This window comes from Microcebus murinus, chromosome X (genome assembly GCF_040939455.1).
Source record: "Microcebus murinus isolate Inina chromosome X, M.murinus_Inina_mat1.0, whole genome shotgun sequence".
Lineage (NCBI taxonomy): Eukaryota > Metazoa > Chordata > Mammalia > Primates > Cheirogaleidae > Microcebus > Microcebus murinus.
Genome location: NC_134136.1, coordinates 30320938 through 30340899, shown reverse-complemented (window position 1 = coordinate 30340899; position 19962 = coordinate 30320938). Strand labels below are relative to the sequence as shown.

The following is a 19962-nucleotide window of genomic DNA, read 5'->3' as shown; positions in this document are numbered from 1 at the left end:
TCCCTACACTCAGTATCACTCTCTAGATTAGCAACTTGTCTTAACCTTTTTGATTTTAGTTCCTTCTGATGCAGTGGTTTTCAACCAGGGGAGATTTCATTCCCCAGAGGACACTTGTCATTGTCTGAAGACATTTTTAGTTGTCACAACGGGGGGGGGGGGGAGGAAGGGTGCTATTGGCATCTTGTGAGTAGAGACCAAGCATCCTATAGTACACAGGATGGCCCCTGGCCCAAAATGTTAATAGTGCCAAAATTGAGGAAGTTCTTGTGATTATCTTCAAAATGCCAAAAATATACTTGTCCCCTAATGAACTTCTGATATGAAAGTAGGACACTTTATCTCATTTATATAACCATTATTCCTTCCCTCTCTCTTATTCTAAATTTTTATAGTGTTATTATTATTTTATTTTAATCATAACCTCCACAACCATTTCTTGAGTACCATTGTTTGCCAGGCACCATTGAAAGCATTTAGAATTTGGTAGTGAGCAAGACAGAGATAGCCTTTATTAAGATTGCTTTCTTGTAGAGGAAGTAGGCAATAAAAATAAATTAAAATACATAAAGTAGCTAAATTTAACTTTGAATAACATACATAAAACTTAATTTTGTTTCATAAACTTCTACCAGTATTTTTTCACTTTGCACTTTGTAAAACAAGGGTATCAAGTCCGCTATTCTTTCTTCTGCCTTTTATCATCTTCTTTTATATCCCACATTCTGTCAGCTACACTTTTATTAAGTCTCATGTCTACTTAAAAATCTCATCCCCATGGGTGATATGTGAATCATTTTCTAAAACTACACAAGATGGGTTCAAGTGCTCAGACACTACTTGGCTCAGCAATGAGCAGCATTTATACAATCATAATCATCTAAATACAGTTCATGGTTTTCAATGTCTAGAATTGAAAGCAGAAAGCTTTAATGGGAGACTTGGTTGTCATAGAACAGAATGTGAAAGTAAACTAGAACTTAGCTCCCTGCAGATGGTTATATAAAACAGAAAACTCAGCTACATTCTCTCCATTAGGAGGGCAAGCTCCCTTTGATTTCAAGACCCCACAAAGGTACACTTTTGATGATAAGAGCAGCTGTCTAATGTTAAAATCCCTCAGATATTTTCACACGTTCAACCTCAGGTTATGAATGCATTTTACCCTGGGAATATTTACCTGCAACCCTCTTTGTAAACTGGGAGCTAGTCAAAAGCCTGCCCTATCCTATGTGGCATGGTCAGATCCCAGGGATGACTGGGATTAGCTTCTGATTTAATCCAGCCCACTATAGATGCTTAGAAATGTTTTAAGATCCTGGCCAGGAATGGTGGCTCACACACATAATCCTAGCACTTTGGGAGGCCAAGGCAGGAAGATAGTTTGGGGCCAGGAGTTCAAGACCAGCATGACCAAGAGTGAGACCCTGTCTCTACAAAAAATAAAAGAAAACATTAGCTAGGTGTGGTGGTGTGTGCCTGTAGTCCCAGCTACTTGGGAAGCTGAGGAAGGAGGATTGCTTGAGCCCAGGAGCTCAAGGTTGCAGTGAGCTATGACGTCACTACACTCTTGCCTGGGTGACAGACTGAGATTCTGTCAAGAAACAAGTGTTTAGGTTCCAAGCTCAAGGCTCTTGAGTCACTTAAGGAAGACTGTTCTTACATTCAACTCTCAATAGATTCTTTTTCCTTATATTCCATCAAATGCAGAACTTATTCTGTACCTTAATTTGCTGCGCTTTCGGAGCAAGTATACATTTTTGTTTTGTTTTGTATATCTGGTTGGTTCTTCTGCTAGCCTTGCCTGAGGTCATTTATGTAGCTGGAGTCAGCTAACAGACTGATGGATCAGCAGGAGTTGGGGGTGGGTGCTGGTTTTCCTGTAGCTAAGATTGCCATATCCAACAAATAAAAATACGAGTAGCTCAGTTAAATCTGAATTCCAGATTAACAAGTAATATCTTTATGTAGAAGGATGTCCTACACAATCTTTCAAACATACATATGCTAAAAATTTATTTGTGTTCAACTGAAATTCGCATTTAACTGGGAGTCCTATCTTTTATCTGACAACTCTTTTTAGGGGTCTTCAGTTGGAGCCACTCATCTCTGTTCTACATGGTCTCGCCCTCCACAGATTAGCCTGGGCAGGTTAATACATGGTGGTTTTAGAGCAGGAAGAATGCAAACCTCATGGAAAATATAACATTCAAGCCTCTTCTTGGGCCATGTTTGCTAACATTTAAACTGGCCAAAGCAAATCACATATCCAGGCCCAGAGTCAATGTAGGAGGGGACTAAACAATAGTGTGGATACAGGGAGGCATGGTTCATTAGGGGTCAGTACTGTAATATTTTCTTAGAGGATCTTCTAATTGTTTTTCTTCCATTATTTGCCTTTACTTTATCACACTAGTTCTTCTAACCTTTCAATCATTTTCTAACCTCTCAATTCATTTTACCAAGTCTCCTTTTATTTATGAGTTCATCTACTAACTTAAATCCTCTGTCATCCTGCTCCACTTTTATCTGGTTAATTAGAGCTTACTGTTTGTCCATTATCATAAAAGTAAACTTCATTATTTTCCCAAGTTGGGATGCTATTTCCTGGATTCCGTATTTACTTTTCACTTGATTACTACCTCATTTTGTTGGAGTGCATGTTTAAATAACTTCCTAAGAGAAAAAGTACAGGCGATAAACTTTCTGAGTACTTTCAGCCCTGAAAATGTCTTTATTGTCATAATATACGTGCTTGAGAGTATGTTTAGGAATAGAAGATGAGAGAGAAGCATATTCTCTAAGGATTTAGAGGCATTTATCCATTGACATTTAGTATCAAGTATTATGAATAGGAAGTCTGATGCCAGTCTGATTTGTAGGGGACATTCTCCCTACCTTGGGAAGCTTTTAGGATCTCCTTAAAACTGTATTGTTTTAAAATTTCTTGAGGATATATTTAAGTGAAGGCATTTTTTATGGACTGTGTTGGGTGCACAGTGTATCTTTAGCTTTAATTTAAAGAGTAATAGGAATAAAAAATGTTGACAATCTATATGCATATCATCCATAATTAACAACAAACATCAACACTTCTTTGTATTTATTTATAATCTTTTTCTTAATAGATAAAATTAAACTACATATATTGTTGGAGTCAAATCTCCCTCCATCCCTTCCCAGAGGCAATTAATATTGCAAAATTGATGCACATATTTCAGTGCTCATTTTTAATTTTGCTATAAATATATGTATCCAAAAAATATAATATTGTCCCATATTCTTAAAATTATACAAATGGCATTATACTATATCTTTCTGCAAGTTGATTATTTCACCCAACATTAGGCTTCTGAGAGTTTTCTAGAATGATATATAGAAATGTAGTTCACTCATCCTTACTGTTTTATAAATTCTACTATATAGATATATGACATATAACTTATTCAGAAACCTCCCAAAAACATCAGCCTTACACTGAAACATCGACCATTAAAATCAGAAACAAGACAAATATGCACTGCATCAACAATACTGTTGTTCTGGAGGTCTTTGACAGCGCAATGAGATAAGTAAAAGAAATGAACTATATAAACTATTGAATGGGAAGAGATAAAGCTGTCATAATCTGTAAACTATGTTTATCTACACAAAAATTGAAAGAAAAAAGAGACAAAATAATAAAATTAATCATAGAATTCACTAAAACAGCCTCACTGTAGAATGAAAATGCTACATCAATAGCTTTTATAAAAATCAGCAATAATAGATTCTTAGTTTTGAATGGAACATGCATATAAAAGTACAAAATTTAAGAGGCACAAAGGACAGAAAAAGACAATTAAATAATGTACTTGCCAACACTAACCCACAAAGCTCCTATCTCTTTCTTTGTACATTATTCTAGAGTAATTCTATATTACAACATGTACAATCACATATGACAATATGAATATATAATGTCATAATATATGCAATGGTCATAATTATATGCAAAACACGCTGTTTTGAAACTTGCTTTTGTCCAGCAGAGATACAGTAATTTGGGAAAGGGGAAGAGACCAGTCCCAAGTTGGACATGGATTGAAAGTCAGCAGGGTGAGTGGTGCTAAGCTTCCTGCAGGCCAGCATGTGTCCTGAGAAGGTACCTGGGCTAGAGGCCTGCTCATAAGTGACAAAGCAGCCTTCCCTAAGGACACACACACCACCTGCCTTAGGGCACCCAGTGAGCTGAGGATCCTCAAGTCAGTTAGGGGTGAGCCTCAGCAGGGCCTTCAACACCAGGGAGCCACAGAGGGGGTGCTCAGCTAGGAGCATGAGGATCCCAGAAGGTGCCACACAGCAGCGCTAGAATGCAGTGCTCCACCCATGAGGCTGGATCCATTCCGTGGCCATTTAGGAAAAGAAGTCAAGTCACATCACTATCTTCCACCTTGCATAAAAGTAAATTCCAAGTAGATTCATGGGACGACACTCTACATGGAAAGGTATAAAAGAAGAAGGAAACCACCACGGAGACTCTTCGCAATGGCAGAGGGGGAAAGGCTGTCCCAAGCCACATGCAAACAAGAGGCAGTAAGTGAAAGTGAAGGGAAAGTGAAGCTCCAGGTGGAAAGGTGGCCATGAGCAGAGTGAGAGGGAGGTGGCAGCCTGAGAGGAGGTCAGGCAGCACCTGTGACAGACTGGGAGGGGTCGGCCTCTGCAGGCCTGTGCTGGACTCTGGTGCAGGCCCTTCTGCACGTGAGACCAGTCGGTGTCCCTCAGAAGAGAGGCAGGAGCGCCTCCCTGCCACAGCTGCCCGACCCTGAGCCGAGTGCTGCATCGTGGTCATCGCTGGAGAGACTGACTCGCTGAGGGCTGTGCGGTCCACGGGTGGCTCCCAAAGGTGAGGGGCTTGCGGTGGAGACTGCTTCGAGAGGGACACACAGGCCTCGGTGGAGATGCGGCGTTTGAGACCGCATGTGCCTGCCAGGAAGCTGGATGTCTGCAACCTTGTGGGTACTTACCTGGAGGGGGAGCGGTGGCGCTGTCAAACCACAAAGTCCCCAGGAGAGGCAGCAGGCTGTGGAGGGCCCCTGGACTTGGTGTGGAAGCCGGTGCCTACAGGCGCCACATGGCAACTTCCCAAGGAGGTGGGTGGATAAGCAGCAAGGCCAGGGCCCCTTCTGGAGGTGGAAGGCAGCCTGTGGTGCCACTTCCAGAGTTACCCAAGAGACAGCTGAGGCTGGGCTGGCACCGTCCAGGCAGGGCACCTCCCCACAGCACGAGGAAGCTCAGCATTTTGATGACCTTGTCCAATATTTGCCATGGGGAGGGAGGCCCAGAGAGACTGTCTTTTGGTTGCAGCAGATGGGGAAGTTTTCTGATTGATGGATTGAGGCTGTTGTTAATTTTGCATGTCATGTGGCATGGGGGCGCCAGTGCTCCTGCCAGTGCTCAGAGCCTCTGAGTGTCTTGGCCAGGCCCTAGGAGACAGGGACGCTCCCGACTCCCCCGCACATCCCGGAGAGGCAGAATCCAACGGACGCTGGGCTCAGACACTGGTACCGCAACCAGCCAAGGGATGAGGGGCAGGACGGAAGGCCTGTGCTCCCGGCCACAGCGAGTGTTTGCAGGAGGGCAGTGCCAGCAAATGGGCAGGAGGCTTTGACTTGGGCCAAGACCACGCCATTAGGACACTTTGTTGCTGGCGGGTCTCCCTGTGACAGAGGTGCTCTGGAGATGGGCAGAAAGCCTCCGAGGCCCTCCCTGAGTTAGGTAGGAGTCAGTTGTGGCCTTCCTGCGGCAAGTGCCTCAGATGGTGGCCAACTGCAGGCAAAAGGACATTCGGTAGTGTGCAGCAGAGTAGGGAGGTGCATGCTAATTTGGGGCCGCAAGCTAGGAGCAAGGAGAACAGCCTCTGCCTTTGTGCTGAGATTAAAGAGGCTGAGCAATGAGGTGTCACTGAAGACAGCATTGGCAAAGCAGGCTCCACTGGGAAAAGTGCATGCAGGAGCTGTCTGCAGGGAAATCCTCCTTGAAAAACAGATTGCCCAGCCAAGCCGTGGTTCGCTTGGGAGCAAGGGGTGGCCCCCTCGGCAGCACTCCGGAGGCAAGACAGGGCCCCCGGGGCCAGCCAAGGAAGCCCCAGCCAGGTGAGCCCTAATGGGGGTGTGGTGTCGCAGCAACTGCAAGTCGGCCGCTGGCCATCCCACCCACGCAGGCACCAGGGCCTGGGAAGAGGCAGAGTCCCCATCCCAGGCTGGAAGAATTCCCAGAGTTGGTCTGGGACCTGGCAGGCGCCCAGGCCCGCTGGTCAGCCGGGGGCGGGGGCAGACGGTCCAAGCAGGAACGCTGTAACCCACCTGGAACACAAACTCCGGGGGAAGGGAGGATGAGAACAGAAAAGAGAGCCATGCTCTGTGTGGAGGAGAACAGGCAGAAGGCGGAGCACTGTGGAGGCTGCTGCTGCCCAGGGCACAGTGACCCACAGCAGCAGCCCAGGGAGACCGACCAGGAGAGGGCACCGGGCACAGCAGCCCTGCCCAAGGCAAGCAGATGTGTTTACTGGGTTTGCCATGACTTTGGGGAAGGGGACCACTTCTTGACACGTCACGAACGTGCATGGAACTCGGCTGTGGGGAGGCAGGGCTGAGGCTTGCTGGGTGGGGGCTGGACATGTTGGGGGAGGAGTGGCTTCAGCACACAAGAGCTCCTCCTGCCCTGGCAGGGCTGATGGGACCTCAGTGGGGGACACGGAGGTGTCTCCTGAGGGATGGACCAGCCAGGGCCGTGCCAAACACCCTCAGCATCTGCCCTACCACCCTGGGGGACTTGATGGAGGGCTTCACTGTCCCCTTCCTGGGTTGGGCCAAAGGTGCAGGATGTGGGGGGGCTGGGGATACAGGACAAAGATCGTTTTCCCAAGGGAGGTGGCAGCCCACCCTTCTCACTCTGCCAGGAGGTAATGCTTGGGATGCAGAGGAAGAGAGGAGGGCTGTAAGCAGGTTTAACAGCGGCTGCGCCAGAGAAACAGAACTGCACAAGGCAGGCACCGGGCAAGTGGCAACCTTTATTGTGATGATTCTGCATCAAGTGCTCATGGGTGTGCGGCAGAGCGCCCCACCCCCGCCGCCCCCACCCCTACCCCCACCCCACCCCCAGCATTGGATGCACAGACAAATGCCAAGGATACTGACCTTCCTCTCTAGGCAGGCAGTCAAGGAAAGACACCCTTATGGGGGATTTCTCTGTGCCGGCCACTGTGCTGCCTGCTTCAGCGGTATTTTCTCATTTAGTCCCCTCAATGGTGCATCTTAGTTTCACCAGCTGCCCCCACCCTGGACTCCCACGCCTGCTCCAGCCCTTTCCTGAAGCTCGTTCTGAGCACTGCAGCCCGTTTCTACCCCTGCCTCCCGTGAGCACTGAGAAGGGTGTATTAGTCAGGGAGCAGCACACGCCCCGCTCTGCTGGCGTTGTCGTGCCTTTTTCTCTTTCTCTTCGTGCAGACCGTAAACTCAAGGACAAGGACCATGCCTCTCTCTTTTTTGCCAATCAAAGCACACAACTTTATTGATGATACACACAGATGCGGGCTTGGGCGGAAGAGGTTAAGTCAGTACAATAGACAGAAGGGGAGTGCCCTTTTTTGATGAATAGGTTCACTATCCATCAGCTCGTGTAGAAGAAAGAACAGATGAGAAATAATTCAACGTAAGCTGCAACAAAGGCATTTTCAGCGCAAGCTCCGATATGCCGCTGGTCTCTGCAAAGTGGTCCCGCTTAGACAGGGAGACCACCATCACCACAGGCAGCAACCGCGCTCCGTGATGCTATGATATCATGTTCTTTATGCACGGCAGACAGCCAGAGCGAGCCCTTTGCCACATGAAGGGGGCTGCCAGGGAGTAATTTACAATGCACATTGCCTGCACACTGCAAAACCAAGGAGGTACTCAAAGCTCTGGGGGAGCCCCTGCCTGGCCAATAAGAGTGTGGTCCTCGATTTAGCACTAGAACTTTCACCCAATGATGTGGCGATCGGCTAAGGCTGGATCTTCCGTAGCACCCTCTGCAGATTCTGTGACATCTGCAAACAAGCGGGTTTGGGGTGGATTCAGTCCCATTATGTTCGAGAGGGTCATTTACCGGGCAAGGGTTTCCAGGAGAATCTCTCTGTTTCCATTTCTGATAAAGAGGGACATGAATGAGAGCAGCATCTGGGCACGGAGCAATTCCCCCGCCAAGACTGGCTTTTCAGACAAACCCATCAGCGCTTTCAAAAGCTGAACCTTAGCACATCCACTTCCCTCTGAAATCAAAAGAAACTTCAAGTCTGAAACGGACTTGGCAAGCATGTTATTAATAACTGTCATGCTTATTAACAAATTTAATCCGGCCTGCTGCAGAAATGAGTTGCAGCAATGTGACACAGTTTCCCGACACACTTCATTGATGTACATCTTAATCTGGCCCTGGTTTTCAATACTCTCATTCACATTATCCGGGGCACGCAAAGCCTCTCCAACAGTGGGGTCTGGAGTGGGGATCGTGTTTCCAACAATTGAGAGGCTGGCCAAATGACTATTGATATCGTGGCTAAATGACAAACCCGCATCCTTCGGCTTAGCAAACAAGAATTTACCCTGAATGAAAAGACACTTGAAGAAGCTGGGTGCGGTGGCTCACGTCTGTAATCCTAGCATTCTGGCAGGCTGAGGCGAGTGGATCGTTTGAGCTCGGGAGCTCGAGACCAGTCTGAACAAGAGCAAGACCCCATCTCTACTAAGAAACAAAAAAAAAAAAAAATAGAAATTATTTGGACAACTAAAACAATATATAGAAAAAATTAGCCAGGTGTAAATATGCATGCCTGTAGTCCCAGCTACTCGGGAGGCTGAGGCAGGAGGATTGCTTGAGCCCAGGAGTTTGAGGTTGCTGTGAGCTAGGCAGATGCCACGGCACTCTAACCGGGGCAACAGAGTGAGAGTCTGTCTCAAAAAAGAAAAACAAAACAAACAAAAAAAACAACAAAGAAATAAAGAAAGAAAAGAAAAGGTACCTGGAAAAGTCAAGAATGCAACTAACATTTCTTCACAACTAACATTGTAGGGAATGTATCCCCCACAATATCATGATTTTCACTGGGGAAAAGACAATTATTCATTTTGATTGTGTCTTTTTCGGGAAGTCCTGGGTTCTTATTGCCCAAGAATCATGGCAGCCTTATCCCCAGGGCTTGGTTTTTCCTGGATCCTGGACTGAAGACCAGCACCCTTACTTGTCCCCAGCCCTGTCTGTAGCTCCTCCTCTCTTACAGTCTTCTCTTATTTGGTTGTACTTTCTTCTGATTAGTAGGTGAACCCTGTACCAACTTCTAGACCCCACTTCCAGATGTGCTTTCACTAATTGATTAATTTGAGTCCATACCGTATCTATGACAACTCACACATGGGTCTCACTCTTGAAAAAATCATGTAGTTGTCCTGTTCTAAAAAAGAGATTGTTCTTTTCCTGGACACAAGCTATCTAACTGCCATCCAGCATGGACCTAGAAGCAATGCAAGCACATAGAGCTTTGACATAAGTCTCCTTAGAGAGTCATGTCAACACACAGGATACACGTGTATCAGTATCTCTCTTTCCTGATTTAGGCTTTTAATTTTCAGATGTTCCTCCCATGAGGAACATCAATCTCATTTCCACTATTTCCCCAGATGTACAGCACTTGCCTTTTTCCAGTACCAAAACAAGAAGAGAGGAGAATAAAGGCTGAGAGTGGGAGAAGCTGAGTAACCTCTGGACTCTGTGTTCTAACTCTGACACCTCATTCCCACCCCTTATCTCCATCATATCACACTGTGTGGAGCAATTTCCTCCCTTTCTTGCCCAGATTATTGTCTACAAGTAGACAGATAAGAGAGAATGGAGACTGGTAGATGCACTGGCACGTAAGTCTCAGGTCCACCCTCTCCAGAGCAAGGAATGTAGCTTTCAGAATTCTCCCATTTAGGTCTCACGCACACACGCCCCTCCACCCTGACCTCCCGCCACGTTATGACCCACCCTGCCCCACAAATGCCCACTTTTCTGATCTACCCCTTCTCTCCTCCCCCTGTTCTGCCTTATAGATATTGACACTGTTTTCCCAGAGCCAGAAAGCACTGCGATTAGGGTTTTCTGAAAACGGGAGTGGAAGGGCACATTCTGGTTTAGCGCTTGCCTCTACCACCCCCTTGTGACCAGTTCCAGACCCACATTTCCTTGAAGAAATGCATGCTTGCTTCCGTCTCAGGCAATTGTATTGTCACGGGCTGCCTCTTTCTTCCTTTCCCTTGGGTTATGCTGCCCCCTGCAGACCGACAAACTGATATATAGTGCTGGGTTTTAGACCACAGTTCCTACCTTTCACTGATTCAGGACTCAAACATTTCTCACGTCTCACTCCCAGCTTCCCCAACGTCAGCTCTCTCCCTGACCCCGTGCACCATTAGAGAACTAAAATGATGTGGTGGGTGGGGTGGGCATTTAGAAGAAGCTGACTCTGTCCCAACTCCGACCTTAAGACTTCTCAGGCAACCCTCATTCTCACACCAACCTGCACATAATCAGAGCAATTTCTTCCTTCTTTGCTCAGCTACAATCATGTCTCTCTGAGGTCGACAGGGAGCTGACAGCTGGATCAAAAAGACTTAACTTCTCCACAGATCTTGGTCACCTGAGATACACAGCACAAATGAGCCATGGTTGCCAATTTCCCCTCCCACCAGCAGTGATGCAAGAATGTACCCGCCTCTCTCTCTATCTCCCGCACACCAGACTTGTCACTCATTTTTTTCTTTGCCAATCCTAGAAGCCAAAAGAAAATGCATTTCCATTGTGTTGGAACTTGTCTGTCTCTGATTTCCAAGGAAAAAACTTATCCTGATCCTTTCATGTCTTCTCCTGGAGCAAACTATCTCTTTCTATTTCTACTTCTTTATCTTTCTAGAATAAAAGAAAGTGGCTCATCTCTTTACTTCTTATCCCCTCAGTAACTAATATCCATCATCTTGCTTATACCCATGGAAAAGCATATTTCATGAAATAAGGCATGGAGGAATACAGACAATTTAATTATTCATTTTTTTAAGAAAGATTTGTTTATGCCTTTATATGTATAGGGAGTTTTTTGCATGATGTTTGCTGGAATGTCACCACTGGTTATTTCTGAGAATAGGATTTAAGGCAAAACACATTTTAGCTGCAGTGTCAAATGTTAAAGTCAATGGGACAGGAAATGAACAAAGCTGTCTTTTGGCCAAGAAGATCACCCGGCTTTCCAGACAAGCCTCCATAAGATAGCATTTGCCTTGCTGAGTTCACTATATACTCCAGGCTCCAAACTAATTTTGTTTTCAGACTAAAAATATGCACACCTTATGACCTTACACCCAACAGAAATGCATGCATATGTTCACCAAAAGACATGTAGAAGAATGTTCATAGCAGTATTATTCATAATAACTCTAAACTGGAAACAACCTAAATATCCATCAATAGTAGAATGGACAAATAAAATATAGAATATTCATAAATGGGATTTACATTCATAAATGGAAATGACTACTATACATGCAATGATATGGGATTATTCTTACAAACAATGCTAGCAAAAAACAAAATAATATATATGTCATTCCATTTACCTAACATTTAAAGAAAAACACATACACAAAACTATGTTGTTAGAAGTCAGAACAGTGATTACCCCTTGGGATGCATTAGTGACTAGATGGGGGCATGGAGAGAACTTCCAGGGTGTGGCTAATATTCTGTTTCTTGTTTACTTTGTGAAAATTCATTGAGCTTAACAGTTGTGCATTTTTCTATATATATAGTATACTTCAACAAAAGTTTACCAAAAGGTCTCAATAGTGGGTTAGAGAAATGTGAGATGAGTAAATGGAACCAATCCTTCTATTCATCTAGGGAAGCTATAAAAAAACATATTTTTAAAAATTTTCTGAAGGCACTAAAGGGCTAACAAGACAGTGAAGAATAAATAGTTCAGAATAAGAAGGGGTGGGAAAAGTTGTGACTAATGTTAGAGCCACTCTTCCCAGTGGAGCGTATGCAGTTATTGAGGGGACTGTTGAGAGGCTATGGAGAATTTTGGACAGCCTCTGGAGGGGAGGGAGGCAGAGATTGGAACCTTTACCAAAAGGTGTACCTGGTGAACCTCAATGTCTTTGGGTTGTGACGCTGAAAGAGCTGCACCTCAGAGTCAGGGTAAACCAAAGGTAGACAGACTGTCACAACTACTTTAGTTTAACTTTTAAAAATCTCAACCACTGAAAATTAGATTAAGGTAATTCCAGAGTGCTAATTCTCTCCTAGGCACCCAGCAGACACAAATACCAATCCTTTTTGGAGACAAATAACATGCATCTCAAATTATTTCCAAAGTTTTGCAAAATACAATATTTGGCACACAACCAAGTACATAAGAACACAAGACAAAATTAACAAAAGCCATCAGAAATGACAGGCAGGCCGGGCGTGGTGGCTCACGCCTGTAATCCTAGCACTCTGGGAGGCTGAGGTGGGCGGATTGCTCAAGGTCAGGAGTTCGAAACCAGCCTGAGCAAGAGCAAGAGCTCATCTCTACTATAAATAAAAAAGAAATTAATTGGCCAACTAATAGACATAGAAAAAATTAGCTGGGCATGGTGGTGCATGCCTGTAGTCCCAGCTACTCGGGAGGCTGAGGCAGGAGGATCACTTGAGCCCAGGAGTTTGAGGTTGCTGTGAGCTACGCTGATGCCACGGCACTCACTCTAGCCTGGGCAACAGACTGAGACTCTGTCTCAAAAAAAAAAAAAAAAAGAAATGACAGGCAATAGAAAAAGACTCATTGGGGCCTCAGATAGTAGACTTATCAAACAGAGTTAAAATAACTATGCTTACTCTGCTTACAGAGATAAAAGACAACAACAAGAATTTCTGCAGATAAATACAAACTATAAAAAACATAAAATGGAAACTCTAGAGCTAAAAAATAGAATAATCTAAAGTAAGAGCTGAGTGGATGGATCTAACAGCACATTATACATAGATAAAGAGAAAATTATTGAAGAGGAAGTTAGGTCAGAAGAAACTATCCAGACTGAATCACAGGATTACAAAAGGATGAAGAATTAAGAGTAAGAGATAGAAAATGTAGAGAGAAGGTTTAACATATGTGTACTTAAAATTCAGAAAGAGAGGAGAGAATAAATCAGGCAGAAGTGATATCTAAAGAAATAATGGTTGAGAATTTTCTGAACTTTCTAAAACATCAAGCCACAGACTCAAGAAGTTCTTTAAACCTCAAACAAGGTAAATGTTAGATATTGCACTTATGCACATTATAGTAAAACTGCTGGAAACAAAAAGAGAGAGAGAGAGAAAGAGACTATCTTAAAATCAGCCATAAAACACAAATCTCAGATTATATTCAAAGGAGCAATAATTGGACTTCTCTTCTTTGAGAAGCTAACTTCTCAAACAGGAAAAAATGGAAACCAGACAATGGAAAGATATCTTTAAAGAGCTGAAAGAAAATTACAGCCAACTTATATTTATATGTCCATAGACAATATCCTTCAACAACGAAGGTGAAATAAAGACATTCTCAGGCAAAACAAAACAAAACAAAATAAAAAATCATCAATAGCAAACTCATACTAGAAAAAATACTAGAAGTTATCATTTAGGCAGAATAAAAATTTATCTTCCTACAAAATAGAAAGAAAAGTAGTGTAAAAGAAAGAGTAAATAGGTAGGCAGATCTAAACAATTATTGGCTATACAAAGCAATAATAAGAATGTCTTGAAACATTAAATCATATAGAAAATTAAGTTGAAAATACAGAGTTGAAATATGTGACAACAATGGCATATAGATTGAGATGAGGGTAAATTGAGTTAATGTTTTAAGTTCTGTGAATTGTCTTGGAAGAGGGTAAAAGGACCAATTAACAGTAGACCTTGAAAAATCAAGAATGTATTCTATAATTCCTAAAGTAGCCATTAAACAATAGTAAAGTAGTGTTACTCTCAAGCTTATAGAGGAAAGAAGAATAAAAAAAAATGATAAATTCAAAAAAAGACAAGAGGGGAAATAAAATGGAACATGGAGTAGGTGGGTTAAATAAGAAAAACTGAGTAAGATACTTAACTCTAAATATATTAGAAATTACATGAAATAAAAACAGACTGCTTCAACTCAAATATAAAGATTATAAGATTTGATAAATATAACAAAATTCAGCTATATACTGTTCACAAGAAATAGATCTAAAACTTGAACACACAGGAAGATTGAAAGTACACAAATAGAAAATATATTCCATGAAAACACCAACCAAAAAAGTTGATATTAGTATAAAATAAAGTGGACTTTATGTAAAAGGCATTATTAGAGATAAAGAAGGACATTCCATGGGGAAAAAAATGTATAATTCTCCAGAAAGATATAATAATTCCAAATTTGCATGCATCTGACAATATAGCTTCAAAATATATAAAGTGAAAATATGCAGAACTACAAAAAATCATAAACAGATCTCCTATCATAGTGGGAGATTTTAACATACCTCCTTTTGTAGCTGACAGAATAAGCAGATAAAAACAGCAAGGTATAGAAGATTTGAACATGGTTAGCAAAACTGACCTAATTAGCTGAATCCCTGATTGTTATAACACCACACTCAACAACTACAAAAGACATTCTTTTCAAAAACATATGGAATGTTTATAAGAATTGATCATATTCTAGGCCATAAAGCGAGTTTTAACAAATTTCAAAAGACTAAAAGACATACAGGACATATTCTCTAAGCATGGTGCAATTAACTAGAAATCAACAACAAAAATATCACTAAAAATCCCCATACTTTTGAAAATTAAAAAATACATTTCTAAATAACTCATAGGTCAAAGAAGAAATCAGAATTAAAATTAGAAAACATTCTGAATGGAATGGTAATGAAAATATTATATGTCAAAGTTATGAAGAATAGTCTGTTTCTGGATATGATAGCCTACTAATAGAAGACAAATCCTTCTACTGAGAAGGACAAGAAAAGCTAAAAAAAAAAAAATACAAATTAAATTATTTAAAGACATTGAAGAGTTACCAAATTAGCCAAAATTTGAAGTACCAAAATTCTGGAGAAAAGGGAAACTTAATGAGGTGAAATTCCAATTTTTTCCTTGAGGCATTTGCCAATTCATCATTAACACTGGAGGAGAGGCTGAAGAAGAAGCTGCTAAGAGGCAGAAAACCTGAGTAGGGTTTTCAGAAGCTTCATAGTGCTAAGGACTCAAAATCTAGAATTCAGGGCTACCTAGACAACCAGGATTTGAAGGACTAAGAGCCTGGAGGAAAAAAAAAAAAAAAAAAAAAGAAATGGAATTGGCAGTCTTGCATTGCTTTTCTCCTTGAGACATTCACCAATTCTTAAGAGGTATAGACCTAGAATCAAAGAAGCCAAGTAGGAAGAGGCAATTTAGGAGGCTGGGAAGATAAACAGAGCTAGTAGAAGTTTCATAGCAAAGGACAGATAAATTGGAGTTTGGGGACATCCAAAGTTTGGGAGCCTAATAAATGCCCCAGGCTGTCAGTTAGAACCTCTGAAGGATTACACCCTAGAAATGAGGGTGAATACGTTTGATAAAGACTGAAAACAATCTCAAATTAGTTATATTATTGATTGACTTGGGGGAATTTACTCCTATACTCTCTTTCCAAAGCCAAAGAAAATCCTCTCTAAATCAAGAAAATGTAAGGCCAGGCATGGTGGCTCACGCCTGTAATCCTAGCTCTCTGGGGGGCCGAGGCGGGCGGATTGCTCGAGGTCAGGAGTTCGAAACCAGCCTGAGCAAGAGCGAGACCCCATCTCTACTATAAATAGAAAGAAATTAATTGGCTAACTAATATATATATATATATATATATATATATATATATATATATATATATAAAATTAGCCGGGCATGGTGGCGCATGCCTGTAGTCCCAGCTACTTGGGAGGCTGAGGCAGAAGGATTGCTTGAGCTAGGAGATTGAGGTTGCTGTGAGCTAGGCTGATGCCATGGCACTCACTCTAGCCTAGGCAACAAAGCGAGACTCTATCTCAAAAAAAAAAAAAAAAGAAAATGTAATCTGGATTTTCTAGAATTTTTCATACATAATATTCAGCATCCAAACAACAGTTACCGGCATATCAAGAGATAGGATAAATATAAATTTTTAAAAAAGGAGAAAAAGAAATATACAATAGAAATAGACTTATAGGAAATTAAACTATTAGAAATGCCAGGCATAGACTTTGAAATAATTGTGATTAATAAGTTCATGAAAACAGATGACAAGATAATAATTTCATCTAAGAACTGAAATATAAGGGGGGAAATCAATGGAAATTCTGAAACTAAGAAATATAATAGTGACATTCAGCTTTAGCTTCAACATATAAAGAGTTTGGAAATCATCATTAACCTCCTCACAAAAAATGCTGAACAAATATAAAATGAACTTTTCTAGGATTCAACAGAGAATTGAGGCCACCAGGTAAACCAACACCCCCAAATCTGGAAATTCAAGTAGAACCACAGCCAAGACCAGTTTGCCAGAAGCAGAATGCTCTGGAACCAATTACTGGTAGGAATGCTTAAATAGTAATTCTGATGAACTGCTAAAGGCTAAGTGTGAACTAACCATTAATAGCTTGAGAATTCAAAACTCCTGGGGGACCACTGTTGGGGGAGTGCCACACTTTCATTGATTTTTCTTCAAAGAACCCCAACAGATTCTCACATTGAAGATTGTAGGGAAATGAGGAAAATCCCCTCATGTTTCTGACAGGGAGAGGAAAATAACCATTTTGAAATATGCACAGGGGGAAAGTAGCCATCTTGACATATATTCACCATAACAAAGACCTGTCCTAAAAGAGAAACTATTTTAACAGGGCTATATTGATTTAGAGCAATTAGCCAGCTCCTGCCCCAACTACACTTTCTGTTTCACATAAAGAGAGGGGGAAAGGGTTAAGAAGTATTTCTGGGGTGCAGTGGCTCACGCCTGTAATCCTAGCACTTAGGGATGCCCAGGCGGGAGGATCACTCAAGGTCAGGAGTTCAAAACCAGCCTAAGTGTGAAGCCTCAGGCTAATTGCTTTCTTTTAGCTTGTGTATATTGCTTGTTTTTAGGAAGTTGGGTTGAGCAGGCTGATCGAAGTAAATTTTGGGATGAAACAAAAGGGCAAGCGCATGGGCACAAGGGGCCAACCAATCAGTGTAAAAGGCAAGTGCATGGGCACAAGGGGCCAGCCAATCAATGTAAAGGTCAAGCGTGTGGCCAGTTATGCACCTAGGGTATAAAGGGCTCTGTCCCCCAGTGCGTGGGGGTCTTTGTCCCAATAGAGGCCATCATATCGGTGCTCTGGGACTTGGACCCTAGCTCGAGCTAGTCAATAAAATTCCTTTTGATGATTTCAGCCTCAGTGACCCTGTCTCTTTGTTCTGTGGTCCTACGGTTCCCCGCTCTAACATAAGCAAGAGCGAGACCCTGTCTCTACTACAAAATAGAAAGAAAGTAATTGGCCAACTAAAAATATAGAAAAAATTAGCCGGGCATGGTAGCATATGCCTGTAGTCCCAGCTACTCGGGAGGCTGAGGCAGAAGGATTGCTTGAGCCCAGGAGTTTGAGGTTGCTGTGAGCTAGGCTGATGCCATGGAACTCTAGCCCAGGGAAGAGAGTGAGATTGTGTCTCAAAAAAATAAATAAATAAATAAAAAGAAGTACTTCTGAATGTCACATCCCAAGAGCTCAGGCCCACCCCAAATCTGAGATTTAATGACAAGATTATAAAATGCTGGCCAGGCAACATGGCTCACCCCTGTAATCCCAGCACTCTGGGAAACAAAGTGGGGGGATAGCTCAAGGTCAGGAGCTACAAAACCAGCCTGAGCAAGAGTGAGACCCCGTCTCTACTAAAAATAGAAAGAAATTAATTGGCCAATTAAAAATATATAGAAAAAATTAGCCGGGCATGGTGGCACATGCCTGTAGTCCCAGCTACTCAGGAGGCTGAGGCAGGAGGATCTCCTGAGCCCAGGAGTTTGAGGTTGATGTGAGTGAGGCTAATGCCACAGCACTCTAGCCCAGGCAACAGAGTGAGACTCTGTCTCAAAAAAAAATAATAATAATGAATATATATATATCTCCAGAATATGCATGTGTGTGTTTGTGTGTGTGTATATATATATACATGGGGGCGGGAGAGAGATAGACAGACAAAGAGAGATTTTAAGGAATTGGCTCACACAATTATGGAAGGTATCAAGTTAAATTGTAGGGTAGGCCAGTCTGGGCACTCAGGAAAGAGTTGCTGTTGCAGATGGAGTCCAAAGACAGTCTGCAGGCAGAATTCTTTCTTCCTTGGGTGACCTAAGTTTGCTTTCTCTTAAGGCCTTCAACTGATTGAATGAGGCCCACCCACATTATGGACGGTGATCTGCTTTACTCAAAGTCTACTGATTTAAAGGGTGGGCATGGTGGCTCCTGCCTGTAATCCTAGCAATCTGGGAGGCCGATACGGATCGGAGGATCGCTTGAGGTCAGGAGTTCAAGGTTATAATGAGCTATGATCGGTCACCACACTCTAGAGTGACACCTGTCTCAAAAAAAAAAAAAAAAACTTGAGGATAAAAAAACACTTGATAAAAAAAAACTTGAGGATAAAAAAAACACTTGATAAAAAAAAACACTTGATGATAATACCTTAATCCCATCAATGAATGCATATGCAAAATTCTAAATATAGTAATAACAAAAAGAATCCAGAAGTATGGTAAAGAAATAATACACCATGACAAATTAATCAAATGCCACAATGAGAATTCAATCATCTCAGTCCCAATTTCTCTCTTACACTTATTCCATTTTATTCTTATATTATTTTCTCTATTTGCACTCAATAACTTTTTTAAAGTTGTATTTGCATCTTACCCACTTTCAGACAGGATGTCACACATGATGTCACTTTCTCTTGCAGGTGTCTGCAAAGATCTCTTGGTTAGTACTGCACATGTCTTCAAGATCCAATAGCTTGTTTGGTGTTTCTAGGACACCAACGTCCTGTCCTTTGTTACAAGGCACAGATAACATGGAACTTGAAAAATGAGATTAGCCAGCAGATTTTTTTTTTTTTTTTTTTTTTTTTGAGACAGAGTCTCGCTTTCTTGCCTAGGCTAGAGTGAGTGCCGTGGCATCAGCCTAGCTCACAGCAACCTCAAACTCCTGGGCTCAAGCAATCCTCCTGCCTCAGCCTCCCGAGTAGCTGGGACTACAGGCACGAGCCACCATGCCCGGCTGATTTTTATATTATATATATTAGTTGGCCAATTAATTTCTTTCTATTTTTATGGTAGAGACGGGGTCTCCCTCAGGCTGGTTTTGAACTCCTGACCTTGAGCAATCCGCCCGCCTCGGCCTCCCAGAGTGCTAGGATTACAGGCGTGAGCCACCGCGCCCGGCCTAGCCAGCAGATTTTAACATGCTCAGATGCACTAATTAGCTCATTCATTGTCATGTGTCCTGAGATGGAAGATATTGTGAGTACTTTACTTCCTGACTCAGAATTCTTGATCCAGACCATCTTTTACAAATGGTAGAATTTTCATAGCCCAAAGTATATTGTAGCTTACCCAATGGTGTTTTAGGATCCTTCATAACGGACTCATAACACAGTTATTAGTGTCACAGCCTTCCCTAACTCAATTTATGTGCCGTCCCAGATCCACTTGGTCCCACCCCCTATCTTGGGCCCTGGTCAACTTCCTTACTTCCTATTCATTCATGTTGTTTCTGCATTCATAAAGCCCAGGCCACTGCCACTGCTATTCCAGCCATAGCTTGAGGAATCACCCAACAAAGAGAGACTAGTCTGGCA

The 19962-nt window shown here is 42.5% G+C and overlaps 1 protein-coding gene across 1 annotated transcript; it reads right to left on the bottom strand.

The window, feature by feature from the left end:
• Positions 1 to 7522: 7522 nt before the first annotated feature.
• LOC109730261 (protein ARMCX6-like) lies at positions 7523 to 19045 on the bottom strand. Its single transcript, XM_075999131.1, has 2 exons — positions 19020 to 19045; positions 7523 to 8649 (listed from the first exon to the last, which is right to left on the bottom strand). Exons 1-2 carry the CDS (start codon positions 19043 to 19045, stop codon positions 8124 to 8126), a joined length of 552 nt encoding a protein of 183 aa, XP_075855246.1. The 3' UTR covers positions 7523 to 8123.
• Between the last annotated feature and the right edge of the window lie 917 nt (positions 19046 to 19962).

Coding starts and splice junctions, on each gene's coding strand:
- LOC109730261 (XM_075999131.1), bottom strand. CDS start 19,045: ATGTGTGACATCCTGTCTGAAAGTGG. Junction 8,650..19,019: donor GACATCCTGTCTGAAAGTGG/GTAAGATGCAAA, acceptor CACCGCACCCAG/CTTCTTCAAGTGTCTTTTCA.